Genomic DNA, 16,547 nt, shown 5'->3' with positions numbered 1-16,547 from the left:
TTCAGACATGGAACCTGTTGACTTGAAGAGGTTGCCAAATGCCATGGGGAAGGACCCTGTAACATATAACAAGTATGCACAGAAATGAGTCCTCAAGCCCTCCAAAAGATCCAACAGCCATTGTCTTTGATATACCCTTGGGACGTAATTAACCAGATATTTTAAAGACTGATGGGCACAGGGTCTGACTTGATTTTGATATCCAGACACCTGAGGCATCATCATGGCCCTCCTGTTTGAGTGGTTGCATATGGTGGCCAGGTGATTAATGAAATCCTGCTCAAGGTTCAGCTTACAGTAGGTTGGGTCTGTGACCCACTTGGTGGTCATTTCCCCCATCCCCAAGTGTGTAATTAGCATTGACATACTTGAAAGCTAGTGTAACTGGGTCTTTGGCCTGTAGCGTTCGATCTATCACAGTGGGAATGGCAGAGATTAGTGCCATTTTAAGGATGTAAAGGATGCAGAGTGGTGGTGCCCACCATATCTTTAATTCAGCAGCATGCCCTCTGAAAAAATCAGGAGGATACTGGAAGATGAGGGTACACTACCTCAAGCTCAACCACGTTATAGCCCAGACTCCAGCCTCTGTGCAAGGTGTGGCATCTGTTAGAGCAGATTAACATAGCCTTAGGTACATGGTAGGTGGTTTTGATTTGGTAGATGCGTTTTCTGACCCTATCAGAGAAGAGGATCAGAAACATCTCACATTCAGGCAAAAAGCATCATGAGCTTTACTGCTTACTTGTGCCATTTACGTATGTATTCTGGATATGTTCAGGCCCAATCTTGTTTATACTGTCTCCGCTTTCCTATGGAATGTTGCTGCCTATGACTAATTTTATGATTTGCCATATAGGCTGCCTCCTCCAATAGCAGGCCTTGCACTTCTCTAGGCTATATTGAGATCTCTCGGTATGGATCCAGAGCAGTGAGGGTGGCATGGATGGTATTTGAGAATCAGCATTTCCTTGTGAGGCACCTGTCCCAGGTGCAGTCATGAAGAGTTTATATTCAGGCCCCACTATCACTTTTTTCTCAATACCAGTTAGTGAAAATGACTGGTTTACTTTCAGCTGGCAGTGACAGTAGTACACCTTCACTGTATTATCTTAGGATCGTTGATTGTCTGGACATCATAGTATAATTTGAGTCCACTGCATTAAAGACATTATATTAACCAGTCCTAGTGAGCAGGAGTCGGAATTTCCTCTGTGGCACTGAGCTTGAGCTTGGGGTGAGCAGGAAGTAACAAATACCTTAGATGGCTTTGTATGTGTGCTGAATACCCTTTGCCTTAGAGTTGATTCCAACTCATTAGTGATCCAATAGGATGGAGTAGAACTGCCCCACGTGGTTTCCAAGGAGCAGCTGGTGGATTTAAACTTCTAACCTTTTGGTTAGTGGCCAAGCTCTTCACCACTATGCCACCAGGGCTTCTGTGTGCTAAATGGTGGGAGATAAATCCCATGAAAAATCAGGGGCCTGCCTGTTTACAGGTTGAGTAGTTTGGAATTTCACAGTATCCTCCTGTCTTAGACATCTAGTGCTGCTATAACAAATGCCACAAGTGGATGGCTTTAACAAAGAGAAATTTATTTCCTCACAGTAAAGTAGGCTAAAAGTCCAAATTCAGGGCATCAGCTCCAGGAGAAGGCTGGCTTTCTCTGTTGGCCTTCTCATCAATCTTCCCCCAGACTAGGAGCTTCTCAGCAGAGGAACCCCAGGTCCAAAGGACACGCTCTGTTCCTGGCACTGCTTTCTTGGTGGTATGAGGTCCCCCAACTCTGCTTGCTTCCCTTTCATCTCTTGGAAGATAAAAGGTGGTGCAGGCCAGACCCCAGGGAAACTCCCTTTACATTGGATCAGGGATGTGACCTGAGCAAGGGTGTTACTTCCCACCCTAATCCTCTTTAACCACAGGCAGCGATTATGATTTATAACACATAGGAAAATCGCAAAATGGAGGACAGCCACACAGTACTGGGAATCATGGCTTAACCGAGGTGACACATATTTTGGGGGGACACCATTCAATCCATCACACCTCTCTAAAGTAAAGGATTTATTGCCACACCTTGCCCTGCCTATGACTAAGAAAGACACAAGGCTTGGCTGGCTTGTTTGGATTTCAGACCTGGGCAGTAGAAGACCTGCAGCTTTGATGGAAGTTGCCCTGCTACTCTGGCCTGTGACGGGCCTGTGCAATTAAGGATGCTGGGTGGAGTTGGGGTGTAAAGCCCCACTGGGGCAGGCCCCTAGGGTTTGGGGGCAAAGCCTTGCCACCACCTGCTGGTTCATTTTCCATTCGGGAAACAGCATCTGACTTGCTGCGCCTGCCCATGAGATACCAAACACATGCAACACGAACTCATCACGCCCGGGGCTGCTGTCTGGTCGCCAAGCCATAGAGTTAGGCACGCGTGGCAGTAACCCATCGGCAAATGGAAGTGCTGTAGGTGAGACTGGACTTAAGTAGGCAAAAGTAAACTGCACGTGCTGGTGGCTCATGCCTCATTCATTTTCCCCCGTTTGTCCCCCTGCCTCTGTCCACTCCACTTCTGGATATGGATCTCCTTTTCCTGCCCAGAACTCATTTGTGGATGTCCAACATTCTTTACTCACTGTCATTGCTTCTGACCAGAAAACTCAACATGCCAAAAGAAGCCTGGCAGTAGGCTTCTGACCATGGAATTCCTTGATCTTACCATGGACTCCTTCACCTGGAAGAAGCTCATCTAATGACTGGTGGAGAAGCCTGCTAAAGACTCAATTATAGTGCCAGATCAACATGGCATGATATACCTACCACAGGATGTGATATATGCTTTGAGTGACCAATATGGTGCCATTTCTCCCATAGACAAAATACATTGGTCTGGGACCACGTGAAGACAGGAATGGCCCTGGTTTTACGCCAAATAACCCCTGAAGGAATTTCTGCTTCCCATCTTACAACTTTGGGCTCTGCCATCCCGAGGGAGAATTGCTCCCACCAGATATGACAATGGTCCCTTTGAATTGTCATCTGAACGAACAAGCAAGGATAAGGGTTATGGTACTCACTGGTGTGATCGATCCCAACTACCAAGGGAAAATCTGGTAGGTGTCCACAATGAGGACAGGGAAATCTGTCTGGAATCGAGTAGGTTCACCAGGCATCACTTGGTTCTTAGTACTTTTAGGTTCAATCGTAGAAGAAAAATAAGAAGTCCTATAAAGCAGGACCATTAAGGTCTGGAATCTTAAGGAGGGTTTGGTCAGCCAGCCAGCCAAGGTGCTGGTTGAGGGCCAGAGAAACGGATTAGGCAGTAGGAGGAGGAGATGATTTTAGGGAAAGCCTTATGGCTAGTGAAACAACAGGCCATAGCATCTTTATTTTAATATATACACTGGCCATCTCACCCTCTCATCTCCCCTGGTATTTTCTCTATGACACGTAGTTGGGACGTTACCTTTATAAATGAATACATAGGTCACCAAATTACAAGGGGGCGGATCCAGTCCTGATGAAGTCTGTACACTGCCTGCAAAGCCTGGACTCCTGGGAGAGCTGACACCTTGCAGGACCTTGGCAAGAGAGCTAGAGCATCTTCTCTCTTACAAAGACTATTTGCTGACGTTGGGCAGGTGCCTGAAATTATTTTTTGGGAATTGAGTATGAGAAGGGGAGAACAATTGTTAAGTAGCAACAGGGGTGGGCTGTGCTGCTGATTTGCCTGTGTGCCTTCAGATTGACTTTTGCCCCTTCTGTACTGCATGGGCGGGGAGGGGAGCTCTGCAAGGTGCCTTCCCGAGGGTCCTTGGTCTAGTTTTGGTAAATAGGCAGGCAGGAGGAAAAGATGGGCATTTTCCTTTTGCTCTGCTTCAGCCAACATCTCTGGCAGCCCGTGCCTCTCCTGGTGGGTTCAGCTCTGCCACACAGGCCCTGGCCCTTGGGTCCTAGTAACAATCCATGGTCCTCATAAGCCCTCCATGGGTGATGCTATACACAGCACATGACGTTACGAAGCTTTCCGTTCTTCTGACCTGTGGGTTTTCTCCCAATCCTGTATCTCAGCTCTTCCATCATCAGGGTAATCATATCCTTGTATTAAACTCCATGTTTGAAAACTGAGAGTGGTTCTCTTTCCCGCCTGGACTCTGAGACAATACCGCATGTTCAATTAAGGCCTTTCTGGACCACATTTAAATAGTCATGATTTTTTTTTCCGTCTTTCATTATGAAAGCTTTCAAATAATATACTCACTAAATAGATTCAATATTTTAAAGAGATTTCGCCATGTTTACTTAATCCATATACATGTGTGAACGTGTGTGAGAGAGAGTACATACATAAAGTTTTTTTGGCTGAGCCATGTCAAAGTAAGTTGCAAAGTCATAGCTCTTTACCCTTAAGTAATTCAGCAGGACTCCCAAGAAGCATTCCCTTACATAATTACCACTAACTATAAAAATGAACAAATAATTCCCTTAAATCTACTCTCCATTACATATTCAAATTTACCCTTTATCCCAAAAGCCATCTTTTAAAGCTGTTTTTTCCCCAATTTAGGAACCAATCAGGTTTCACACATATTTGGTTATGTCTTCTTAGTCTCTCTTAACTTAAACAACTGGCCCCTCGCTTTTGTTTTCCTGTTGTCTATCTGGTAAACTAGGCCAGGTACTTGTAGAACATCCCGTTTGTCTTTTTCATCATGGTGTCATTTCATTCATTCCTCTACCCCCTGTATTTCCTATAAACTGGAAGTCAGGTATAAAGGCTTGGTTACATTTGAATTAAACACTCCAGCAAGAACACTCCATAGGTGACGCTGTTCACATCACATCAGGAAGCGTTGAATACGAGGTCCCCCGTTAGGAGCAATGCTTAGTTGGCTCCCCCCACTTGTCAGTTTGTTGTCTGCAATGGATTGAACTGTGCATCGCCAAAATATGTGTCAACGTGGTTAGGCCATGTGTGGTTGTCCTCTGTTTTGTGATTTTCCTATGTGTTATAAATCAAAATCTCTGCCTGTGGTTAAAAGGATTAGGGTGGGATGTAACACTGTTGCTCAGGTCACATCCCTGATCCAATGTAAAGCGAGTTTTCCTGCACCACCTTTTTTCTCTCAAGAGATAAAAAAGGACCGGGAAGCAAGCAGAGAGGGGTAAACTCATACTACCAAGAAATCAGTACTGGGAGCAAAGAGTGTCCTTTAGACCTGAGGTTCCTGCGCTGAGATGCTCCCAGACCAAGGGAAGACTCAACCTTCCTCCAGAGCTGACAGAGAGAAAAAGCCTTCCCCTGGAGCTGACATGCTGAATTTGGACTTGTAGCCTACTTGCCTGTGAGAGAATAAACTCTTTGTTAAAGCCATCCACTTGTGGTATTTCTGTTATAGTAGCACTAGATGACTAAGACATTGTTCATCTCTCAGTTTGTCCTGTGGTGGCTTGCATGTTGCTATGATGCTGGAAGCTATGTCACTGGTATTTCAAATACCAACAGGGTCACACAGGATGAATAGGTTTCAGCAGAGCTTCCAGACTAAGACTAAGAAGAAAAGCCTGGCAATCTGCCTCTGAAATTTAGCCAGTCATAACCTTAGGGATCACAGCAGAACACCGTCCAACTCACTTGCTTTGGACATGTCATCAGGAGGGATCATGTTTGAAATAGAGGGCCAGTGAGGGTAAGGGAGACCCTCAGTGAGACAGATTTGCACAGTAGCTACAATGATGGACTTAAACATGCCAAAAATCATTAACATGGCATAGGACCAGGCAACATTTTTTTTCTGTTATATATAGGGTTGCCGTGAGTCAGAGCTGACTCCTCAGCAGCTAGCTAGCTAGCTTATTTTGATCGCCTGGTTAAGGTGGTGACTACTAGAACTCTCCATTGTAAAAGTGAAACTTCACCTTGGTTTTAGCATCTATTGATGAACCTTACCCTGAATTATCTCACTGGAGGTTGGAGAATGGAAGTTTTCTAATCGTATTGTTCCTTCTAAATGAATCGGCTGACTTTTTCCGGTAAAGTATTTTCCCTCATCACCAAGGGATGACCTCGGTTCATGCATAAGAAGGCAGAGTGAATGCCTCTTTGTCTTTAAATATCAATTTCCATATTAACAAGTTGGTGTGGTGTCTACTGGTGGTTTTCAATGAACTCCTCCTCCCGCTCATTAGCTTAACCCTGTCTAAGAGGCATCTCTTGGGGTCCTGCTCCTAGGGCTGACTGAGATCTCAGCTTCAGCAACTCAGGCAGAAGGACCCAGCAGACAGCTTGGCAGAAAGGAAAGACGGAAAGGTGAGAGCTGGTAAAACAAGTGACCTTCGTCGCAGTGTCAGCTAGTACTCAGAAAATGCAGACATGGGCCTGTCTGTGGAAGGTTGAAAGAATCACTGAAAAAGTGAGAACAAGTGATTTCATCTTAAAGCATAAGCCCAGCAGAATAAATATCATGCTCAAAGGTCCTTAAAAAAATCACTGCCACATTTACAAATATGCCCGTATAACAGCATGTGGGGTCAAGGATAGGTAAGTTTGGCTAGATATGACTGCATGGTAATAAGTGACTGTGAGTAAAATGTGAAATCATAGTCAAGAGCAGTAGAAAAGTAGTAGTAGCATCTTTCAAAAATAAAATTACAAACCAAATAAGACTAAACAATAGGCGAGTGGCTAATTGTCTTTACCAGGTGAAGAGTATTTTGAATTCCACGGGGATTCTTGATTTTCAGGAGTTTAGCACAAGTTCTAAGTGTATGTTTTATTTTTTGCCAGTGATGAAAGCAAGCTGGATAAAACAAAACACAAGACCAGGGCCGGTCATAAATAAAACAGTGCTTTAATTTTATCCCCCCCTTGGTTTTTCATGTTTTCTGTTTAAATCAAAGTTTCCAACTGTACAGCTTAGGAAAATAAACCAGCGGAAGCCATCCCAGCTTACCCTCCTCGGAGGCTGGCAGGTGTCGTACTGCCAACACACACGAACCGCGCCTGTGCCTGCTGTTTGTGAGCGCACGTTACCTCCTGAAGGCGAGGAGCGAGACGTACTGAAACCACAACAGGAATACTCCGTTTGGTTTTGTAGCGTACAGGTCTGAACACCTAATGAACGCGCTCGAGGGAGTGCTGATGCCTGGAACATGTATCCCATGTCACATCACAAGCATTCTTTAGGGAAAAAAAACAAATCTTTTCCTCAAATAGAACTGTCACAGGTACGATCCCAAAGATTTTATTCGTTATTTTATCTTCTGGCGGCTGGATTTTTTTGAAGTAGACTCTAGATACAAATAGATGTTGCATAGCAGTTAGAAGGCTTCACAAATCTTTTAAATACAATTTCACAGTTTTTAACTACTACACCGAATTCATCTTTCTTTTGCTAAAAATATGAATTACAATTGAAATATATAATGATTCAAATCATGAAAGGTGAGAAGCGTGGACTAATCGTGCGCTGGCTAAAGCACCATCTTCCTCCTCCCTCTCTGGGTAAGAGGAAGGCCACCGTCCCAGCCAGCGGTGATTAAAGTCACCACAAACCAACACCAACGCGACTGGTTTTCACATTTCTAAAGGTATCTTCATTTATAATCTTTCCTCTAACACTATTTAATGACAATTATTCAGACTAAAAACTAATAATTACTAAGTTGGATACTAGAAATCTTTTCTACATTATTTTACATTTCTAGGTATAGTTAGGATATTTTCAAAAATGCTAAGAGAAGGATTGTTATTACCTGGTGGTATCCCCCCTAGTCTTTGCTGGATCACTTCTAAATGGTGAATATATTCTGTTAAGGACTGTTCTGGATCTTGAGAAGCATCCAGGGACCTTTCCGATCTTGAATTTGGAGATGGAGTGGATCTTCAAACAAACCAACACATTAAGAAACAAACGAAAAAAGAGATGAACTTAACAAACAGCAGTGTGGTGAGTGGGCGTGCAGGAGCAAAGGGTCCCTGCTGACTCAGGCATGCTGTGGGAAAGGGGGTTAACTGTATATTTCTCTCCATATTCTTTCTTTAACTGAAAAGAAAAATCTTGTACAGCTCGTTTTGTTTTTTAAATAAAAGTATGTCATGCTTTTAAAACCAAGTTCTATACGATTTCTGCCTCAGAGTTAAAGTGAGTAAAAACTAATGTGTATTATTTTTATTCCCTACAGTTTCATGTATGTCTCTCTCACCCAAACTGGATTATTCACCAGCATCCTCAGATGCCTCGTCTCTGTGCCGTGAGGCATGGCCCAGCCACCTACTTGCCTTTCCCTGGGATAAAACCTACAACCATCCAGCCCCCACCTCGGCTGTCCTTCCTCTCGTCTTCTCCAAGGCCCAATGAGCACAGTTTGTATCATTCTTGATCTCTTCAGGGCAGGGACCATTCTCTCACTCACCCTTGCACTGTCCTACAAATTTGCCCCACTCAAAAGAGGCCCTTGGCTATTATTTATCCTTTCGATAAATATTACCCACTAAGGCAAGTGCCAGATTGACAAGGTCCCAGCCCTCACCAAGTAGAATCAGGCTTCTAGGCCCCTCATGGACTCCCACTGGATTGTTCCCTGCCTTGCTCGGGGGCTGACCAAAGCCAGACTTTCAGACTACATTTCTAAAGCCCTGTGTATGGTGATGGGAGATCATCAGCAGAGCTCATCAAAAACTATATGTACCACAGGCTGGAAATATCAGCAGGCTCAAAGGTGAATACTAATTTGCGTCATTCCGTCAAATCAGTAACCTCTTCTGATCTGCCCTGTGTCGTAATGACGTCATTAACCCCTGTATGCATGGTTTCTCCCACCAAGATGACAACGCTCAGAGACCATGATGCTCCTTACAGGATCAGCTCAAATGGATGGTCACCAGCAAGCAGCCCCTGGGGACACTGCAGACCTGATGATCCATCTTAAGGACTCGCTCTGACAAGGGTAGTGCTTGCTCATTTCAGAACACCGGGAACATGCAGAGCGAAGTAAAAAGCAGACACATCCTCATAGTTCTGAACGTGTGTGCACACGTATTCACAGAGACACACGCTGAGCTGTCCGTGTGCATTAAGGATATGTTCCAGATCCTCGAGAGGTCACAGGTGAGACAATTCAATGGCTCGTAATCTGGGATGCCCTCATTCCACATTCAAGGAGGAATGTTTATATAGTCCAGCCTAGAGAACTGGAATGAAAACCGCATCTTCTCTAACTAGCCCTGGGATCAGGAACCCCATGGCTGAGGTAGAGCTGGACCTTGTGAGGATGCAGCCCTCTCGGGACAGGTGCGCCCACCTTCCTTCACATCCCCAGATGAGCCTCAGGCCAGGATCAGTGCACATACGCCCACCTACGAACTACCACGGGTCATCAGGGAGACCTTTTTAACTTTTGAACCAATTCTATTTTACAATCTAAACAACCACAAGTCCCATTATTATTTTTTAATAGAAAACTTTTCTAAAAAAATAAAAAACTTGTGTTAATAATATCACTGTAATGCCTCAATTGCCAGCTGGGCGCTAATATAAAGACATACATGTGTGAGAAAAACCCAACTTCTCCAGAAAACAAAGCCAAGCAAGTCCCCGAGGGCCCTTCTGGGAGCAGCCCTTGCCTGGGACCCGCACAGATCAGGCTCTAAGCAGCTGTTGCCCCCTAAGGCTGGTTTCACCAGTGGCTAGAACCTAAAAGCACAGAGGCTGATGTCTCTCTCGCCCCACTTGCCGTGGATGGACAGCCTGCAGCTCCCCAGCTGACCTTTCCCTCCTGCATGGTGATGCTGTTGGTGTGGGCCCGGCTCCACAGGCAAGGTCCCTGATGAGGCTGGACGAAGCATCCCGGGTTGGGGGAGACCCTCTGGTTTCGGGCAGAGGAGGCTGCCACTGGGACAGTGGTGCTTCTGTTCCCAGGATTATGAACATGCAGGGATCAGAAAAAGAAAGGAGCACATTTTAGTTGGAATGCTCGCCCACGTGTCCCAGATTTCACTCCTGTGAGGCTGACCCTGACCCTGACCCTGCAGCCATGTGAGCAGCAGTAAGGAGGTGCCAGGAGGGCACAAGTAAGATGCGAATAGGGTGCTGTCTCTACCCCGCTTAGGAAGACGGCGAGCAGAAACCGTAGAGACTACCAGGTGTGGCCTGTGAGGCTGCATCCACTTATTTTTATTTCAAGAAATAAAATGTGATAGTCAAAGCTGGGAGAAAAGTCATCTCTGACGACCGGCATAGGCCCTGTGGACGCAGACGACCGCACCCTCCCATCAAAGGGCTCTACCCCTGGGAGCCGCCGGGCACAGCCCATGCGGCCTGCGGGCTGGGGGCTTGGTGCTGCTGCTGCTGCTGCATCCCTGATGCTGACGGGGAGGCACATCCTCTGTGTTCATGGGCAGCTACAGTCCTTCAGAGGGACAGTGACCCAGGCAGGCCCTTGCCTCCCAGGTACCTTGTCTGCTGTCGTGAGAACATGGGAACACGGTGGCAGAGAGCCAACATGTCAGCACCCTGAGCCTGTCTCTGCAATCCAACAACAGCACTAAGGCCACAGGTGTGGCCATGCTGGGACCCAGTCACTGCACTGTCCTCTCTCCCTCGGGCTCACTGCCCAGCTCAACCTAGCACGGCTTCTTTTTTTTTATTAACTTTTATTAAGCTTCAAGTGAACATTTACAAATCCAATCAGTCTGTCACATATAAGTTTACATACATCTCACTCCCTACTCCCACTTGCTCTCCCCCTCTTGAGTCAGCCCTTTCAGTCTCTCCTTTTGTGACAATTTTGCCGGCTTCCCTCTCTCTCTATCCTCCCATCCCCCCTCCAGACAAGAGTTGCCAACACAATCTCAAGTGTCCACCTGATATAATTAGCTCACTCTTCATCAGCGTCTCTCTCCCACCTGCTGACCAGTCCCTTTCATGTCTGATGAGTTGTCTTCGGGGATGGTTCCTGTCCTGTGCCAACAGAAGGTCTGGGGAGCATGACCGCCGGGAGTCCTCTAGTCTCAGTCAGACCATTAAGTTTGGTCTTTTTATGAGAATTTGGGGTCTGCATCCCACTGATCTCCTGCTCCCTCAGGGTTCCTCTGCTGTGCTCCCTGACAGGGCAGTCATCGATTGTGGCCGGGCACCAACTAGTTCTTCTGGTCTCAGGATGATGTAAGTCTCTGGTTCATGTAGCCCTTTCTGTCTCTTGGGCTCTTAGTTGTCGTGTGATCTTGGTGTTCTTCATTTTCCTTTGCTCCAGGTGGGTTGAGACCAATTGATGCATCTTAGATGGCCGCTTGTTAGCATTTAAGACCCCAGACGCCACATTTCAAAGTGGGATGCAGAATGTTTTCATAATAGAATTATTTTGCCAATTGACTTAGAAGTCCCCTCAAACCATGTTCCCCAGACCCCTGCCCTTGCTCCGCTGACCTTTGAAGCATTCATTTTATCCCGGAAACTTCTTTGCTTTTGATCCAGTCCAATTGAGCTGACCTTCCATGTATTGAGTGCTGTCTTTCCCTTCACCTAAAGCAGTTCTTATCTACTGATTAATCAATAAAAAACCCTCTCCCACCCTCCCTCCCTCCCCCCTTCGTAACCACAAAAGTATGTGTTCTTCTCAGTTTTTACTATTTCTCAAGATCTTATAATAGTGGTCTTATACAATATTTGTCCTTTTGCCTCTGACAGATTTCGCTCAGCATAATGCCTTCCAGGTTCCTCCATATTATGAAATGTTTCACAGATTCGTCACTGTTCTTTATCGATGCGTAGTATTCCATTGTGTGAATATACCACAATTTATGTACCCATTCATCCGTTGATGGACACCTTGGTTGCTTCCAGCTTTTTGCTATTGTAAACAGAGCTGCAATAAACATGGGTGTGCATATATCTGTTTGTGTGAAGGCTCTTGTATCTCTAGGGTATATTCCGAGGAGTGGGATTTCTGGGTTGTATGGTAGTTCTATTTCTAACTGTTTAAGATAACGCCAGATGGATTTCCAAAGTGGTTGTACTATTTTACATTCCCACCAGCAGTGTATGAGAGTTCCAATCTCTCCGCAGCCTCTCCAACATTTATTATTTTGTGTTTTTTGGATTAATGCCAGCCTTGTTGGAGTGAGATGGAATCTCATCGTAGTTTTAATTTGCATTTCTCTAATGGCTAATGATCGGGAGCATTTTCTCATGTATCTGTTGGCTGCCTGAATATCTTCTTTAGTGAAATGTGTGTTCATATCCTTTGCTCACTTCTTGATTCGGTTGTTTGTCTTTTTGTGGTTGAGTTTTGACAGAATCATGTAGATTTTAGAGATCAGGCGCTGGTCTGAGATGTCATAGCTGAAAATTCTTTCCCAGTCTGTAGGTGGTTTTTTTACTCTTTTGGTGAAGTCTTTAGATGCGCATAGGTGTTTGATTTTTAGGAGCTCCCAGTTATCGGGTTACTCTTCATCGTTTTTGGTAATGTTTTGTATTCTGTTTATGCCTTGTATTAGGGCTCCTAGGGTTGTCCCTATTTTTTCTTCCATGATCTTTATCGTTTTAGTCTTTATGTTTAGGTCTTTGATCCATTTGGAGTTAGTTTTTGTGCATGGTGTGAGGTATGGGTCCTGTTTCATTTTTTTGCAAATGGATATCCAGTTATGCCAGCACCATTTGTTAAAAAGACTATCTTTTCCCCAATTAACTGACACTGGGCCTTTGTCAAATATCAGCTGCTCCTACGTGGATGGATTTATATCTGGGTTCTCAACTCTGTTCCATTGGTCTATGTGCCTGTTGTTGTACCAGTACCAGGCTGTTTTGACTACTGTGGCTGTATAATAGGTTCTGAAATCAGGTAGAGTGAGGCCTCCCACTTTCTTCTTCTTTTTCAGTAATGCTTTGCTTATCCGGGGCTTCTTTCCCTTCCATGTGAAATTGGTGATTTGTTTCTCTATCCCCTTAAAATATGACATTGGAATTTGGATCGGAAGTGCATTGTATGTATAGATGGCTTTTGGTAGAATAGACATTTTTACTATGTTAAGTCTTCCTATCCATGACCAAGGTATGTTTTTCCACTTAAGTATGTCCTTTTGAATTTCTTGTACTAGAGCTTTGTAGTTTTCTTTGTATAGGTCTTTTACATCCTTGGTAAGATTTATTCCTAAGTATTTTATCTTCTTGGGGGCTACTGTGAATGGTATTGATTTGGTTATTTCCTCTTCGGTGTTCTTTTTGTTGATGTAGAAGAATCCAAGTGATTTTTGTGTGTTTATTTTATAACCTGAGACTCTGCCAAACTCTTCTATTAGTTTCAGTAGTTTTCTGGAGGATTCCTTAGGGTTTTCTGTGTATAAGATCATGTCACCTGCAAATAGTGATAACTTTACTTCCTCCTTGCCAATCCGGATACCTTTTATTTCTTTGTCTAGCCTAATTGCCCTGGCTAGGACTTCTAGCACGATGTTGAATAAGAGCGGTGATAAAGGGCATCCTTGTCTCGTTCCCGTTCTCAAGGGAAATGCTTTCAGGTTCTCTCCATTTAGAGCGATATTGGCTGTTGGCTTTGCATAGATGCCCTTTATTATGTTGAGGAATTTTCCTTCATTTCCTATTTTGGTAAGAGTTTTTATCATAAATGGGTGTCGGACTTTGTCAAATGCCTTTTCTGCATCTATTGATAAGATCATGTGGTTTTTCTCTTTTGTTTTATTTATGTGATGGATTACATTAATGGTTTTTCTGATATTAAACCAGCCTTGCATACCTGGTATAAATCCCACTTGATCAGGGTGACTTATTTTTTTGATGTGTTGTTGGATTCTATTGGCTAGAATTTTGTTGAGGATTTTTGCATCTATGTTCATGAGGGATATAGGTCTATGATTTTCTTTTTTTGTGATGTCTTTACCTGGTTTTGGTATCAGGGAGATGGTGGCTTCATAGAATGAGTTGGGTAGTATTCCATCATTTTCTATGCTTTGAAATACCTTCAGTAGTAGTGGTGTTAACTCTTCTCTGAAAGTTTGGTAGAACTCTGCAGTGAAGCCATCCGGGCCAGGGCTTTTTTTTTTGTTGGAAGTTTTTTGATTACCGTTTCAATCTCTTTTTTTGTTATGGGTCTATTTAGTTGTTCTACTTCTGAATGTGTTAGTTTAGGTAGGTAGTGTTTTTCCAGGAATTCATCCATTTCTTCTAGGTTTTCAAATTTGTTAGAGTACAATTTTTCGTAGTAATCTGAAATGATTCTTTTAATTTCATTTGGTTCTGTTGTGATGTGGTCCTTCTCATTTCTTATTCGGGTTATTTGTTTCCTTTCCTGTATTTCTTTAGTCAGTCTAGCCAATGGTTTATCAATTTTGTTAATTTTTTCAAAGAACCAGCTTTTGGCTTTGTTAATTCTTTCAATTGTTTTTCTGTTCTCTAATTCATTTAGTTCAGCTCTAATTTTTATTATTTGTTTTCTTCTGGAGCCTGATGGATTCTTTTGTTGCTCACTTTCTATTTGTTCAAGTTGTAGGGACAGTTCTCTGCTTTTGGCTCTTTCTTCTTTTTGTATGTGTGCATTTATCGATATAAATTGGCCTCTGAGCACTGCTTTTGCTGTGTCCCAGAGGTTTTGATAGGAAGTATTTTCATTCTCGTTGCATTCTATGAATTTCCTTATTCCCTCCTTGATGTCTTCTATAACCCAGTCTTTTTTCAGGAGGGTACTGTTCATTTTCCAAGTATTTGATTTCTAGGGCTTCCAGTTTTAAGACTGGCCTTTACTCACAGGTAGTCACACACAAGCACACCCCTGTCTCACATGAGTACACAGACACCAAGCAGAGGGGGCACCGTTCTACACCACAGCAGGTAACCGCTGCATCAACCGAGAGAACCAAGAGAGCTACACAGCGGGAAGAACTGACTGGGCAATGCTGCGCTAGAGAGACAGATGCAGCAGTATGAAGCGGGACTTCACTGAGTCCTGGAGAATAAGAAAGGCTATTTTCTTAAACATTAATTACTAAAGAGTTGATATAGTTAGCATTTTCATATTTTTAAATCATTATGCTTTTCTGAAACATTTTTTGTTCATTAAGTGTGTAAGCCATGGTCGTACTTCTGATTATTCACAACATAAAACCACTTTTCTTCGGAAGACCCACCTCACTCCTTTGGCAACGACATCAACAGAATTTACAGATTTTCTTATAGGGCCTTATTCCTTTCCCACTGACCACTGAAAAATGACTGTGACATTAACAAAAATACCACTGCAATTAAAAGAGACATTTACAAACGTGCAACTGTGAGCAACTCAAGTCCCACCTGGGCGGAGGGCTCTGCCTTGTAGTAGAGTTCCTTTTCGATCCACTTCTTGCCATTTCCTAACCAAAAAACGTAATCTACAAAAGAAAGTAAATAAAGGAAATACATTTAGGATTGAAGCAAAACAGGAACGAAAGGAACAATGAAAACTCTTCGTGACAAAATAACCCACAGAGGCAGAAACACCTAATCTGTGAGGTTAGCGGCCTTGGCAGATGTTTACAGAGGGCTCAGTGTGTACTGGGGTCCCCGCTGCTCTTGGCAATGCCCTCAGGTAAAAAGCACGGGGCCTGGGCACACTCGCCACCTCCATCCCCCAGACATACACCGACAGCCTCAAGGATGATGTCTCTACAAGCAAAATGGAGCAGACACAGCTGCACTATTCTTAGTGACACAAACGCTTTTAGAAATTCGGCAAATTTTCAAATGAAATGTATTTTTACCATTACTAATTTAAAAGTGATGAAATTTCCAACACAGCAGGGAGTACGCTCCTGCTCCAAAAGCGATCTCTGTACAGATGATGGCGAGAAAGCGGTGCCTCCAGGGAAGACGCACAGCACTGACAGGGCGGTGGGCAGGGCTGTGTCAGGCGGAGCATTGGATGTTCGGGAGCAAGGATGGAAGAAGGCAGGTGCTCCTCAGGAGAGTGGGCACATAGCTATACTCGCAGGCTAAAGGTGTACAGCCTCTCGCTCAGTCACACATTTTTATGCACCTGGGTGACGCACACAGTTTGCGCTTGACTGCTAACCTACAGGTTGGTGGTTTGAACTCACCCAGCGGTGCCATGGAAGAGAGGCCTGGTGACGTGCTTTCGTAAAGATTACAGCCAAGAAAACCCTATGGGGCAGTTCTAGTCTGTAACAGACAGGATCAGCCCCCAGAATTGACTCGACAGCAGCAGGTTTGTTTGTTGTAAACCCCTCTTCTACCACCTGTCTATCAGTTTGTCACACTGTGGTGGCTTGTGTGTCTTCTGATGCTGGAAGCTATGCCACTGGTGTTTCAAATACCAGCAGGGCACCCATGGTGGACAGGTTTCAGTGGAGCTTCTAGACTACGACAGACTAGGGAGAAAGGCCTGGTAATCTACTTTAAAAAAGTAGCCAGTGAAAAGCATATGGATCACGACAGTACATTGTCTGACACAGTGCTGGCAGGTGAGCCCCTCAGGTGTGCAGGCGCTCAAAACATGACTGAGGACCTTAATGCTGTGGAGGGAGTAAAGCCTTTGAGACTTTCATTTGCTG

General features: G+C 44.3%; 1 protein-coding gene and 1 long non-coding RNA gene across 9 annotated transcripts in view; one reads left to right on the top strand and one right to left on the bottom strand.

Moving 5' to 3' along the window:
- Positions 1 to 7,192: 7,192 nt before the first annotated feature.
- The window catches only part of PCNT (pericentrin), a 145,949-nt gene continuing 136,594 nt past the window's right edge, over positions 7,193 to 16,547 (bottom strand). For 6 of the 7 annotated variants that reach the window (XM_049875074.1, XM_049875081.1, XM_049875078.1 and 3 more), the window contains 3 exons: positions 15,292 to 15,368; positions 9,758 to 9,899; positions 7,573 to 7,872 (listed from right to left, as the gene is read on the bottom strand). In XM_049875074.1, the coding sequence (XP_049731031.1) occupies positions 7,680 to 7,872; positions 9,758 to 9,899; positions 15,292 to 15,368 (412 nt within the window). In that variant the 3' untranslated portion in view covers positions 7,573 to 7,679. Of the gene's footprint in view, positions 7,282 to 7,572; positions 7,873 to 9,757; positions 9,900 to 15,291; positions 15,369 to 16,547 lie in introns of those variants that run through there. The other variant, XM_049875076.1, reaches the window with a different exon arrangement.
- Positions 7,502 to 9,764, top strand: LOC126070669 (uncharacterized). Of its 2 annotated transcripts, XR_007516241.1 has the most exons (4): positions 7,502 to 7,579; positions 7,807 to 7,938; positions 8,174 to 8,710; positions 8,816 to 9,764. It is a non-coding gene; the product is annotated as an uncharacterized LOC126070669 (long non-coding RNA). The 2 variants fall into 2 exon arrangements; XR_007516240.1 differs by having other exon boundaries at positions 8,174 to 9,764.

Source organism: Elephas maximus, chromosome 2 (assembly GCF_024166365.1).
Source record: "Elephas maximus indicus isolate mEleMax1 chromosome 2, mEleMax1 primary haplotype, whole genome shotgun sequence".
NCBI classification, from domain to species: Eukaryota; Metazoa; Chordata; class Mammalia; order Proboscidea; family Elephantidae; genus Elephas; species Elephas maximus.
Note: the sequence above shows the minus strand (reverse complement) of the source record. Positions and strands in the feature narration are given on the sequence as shown.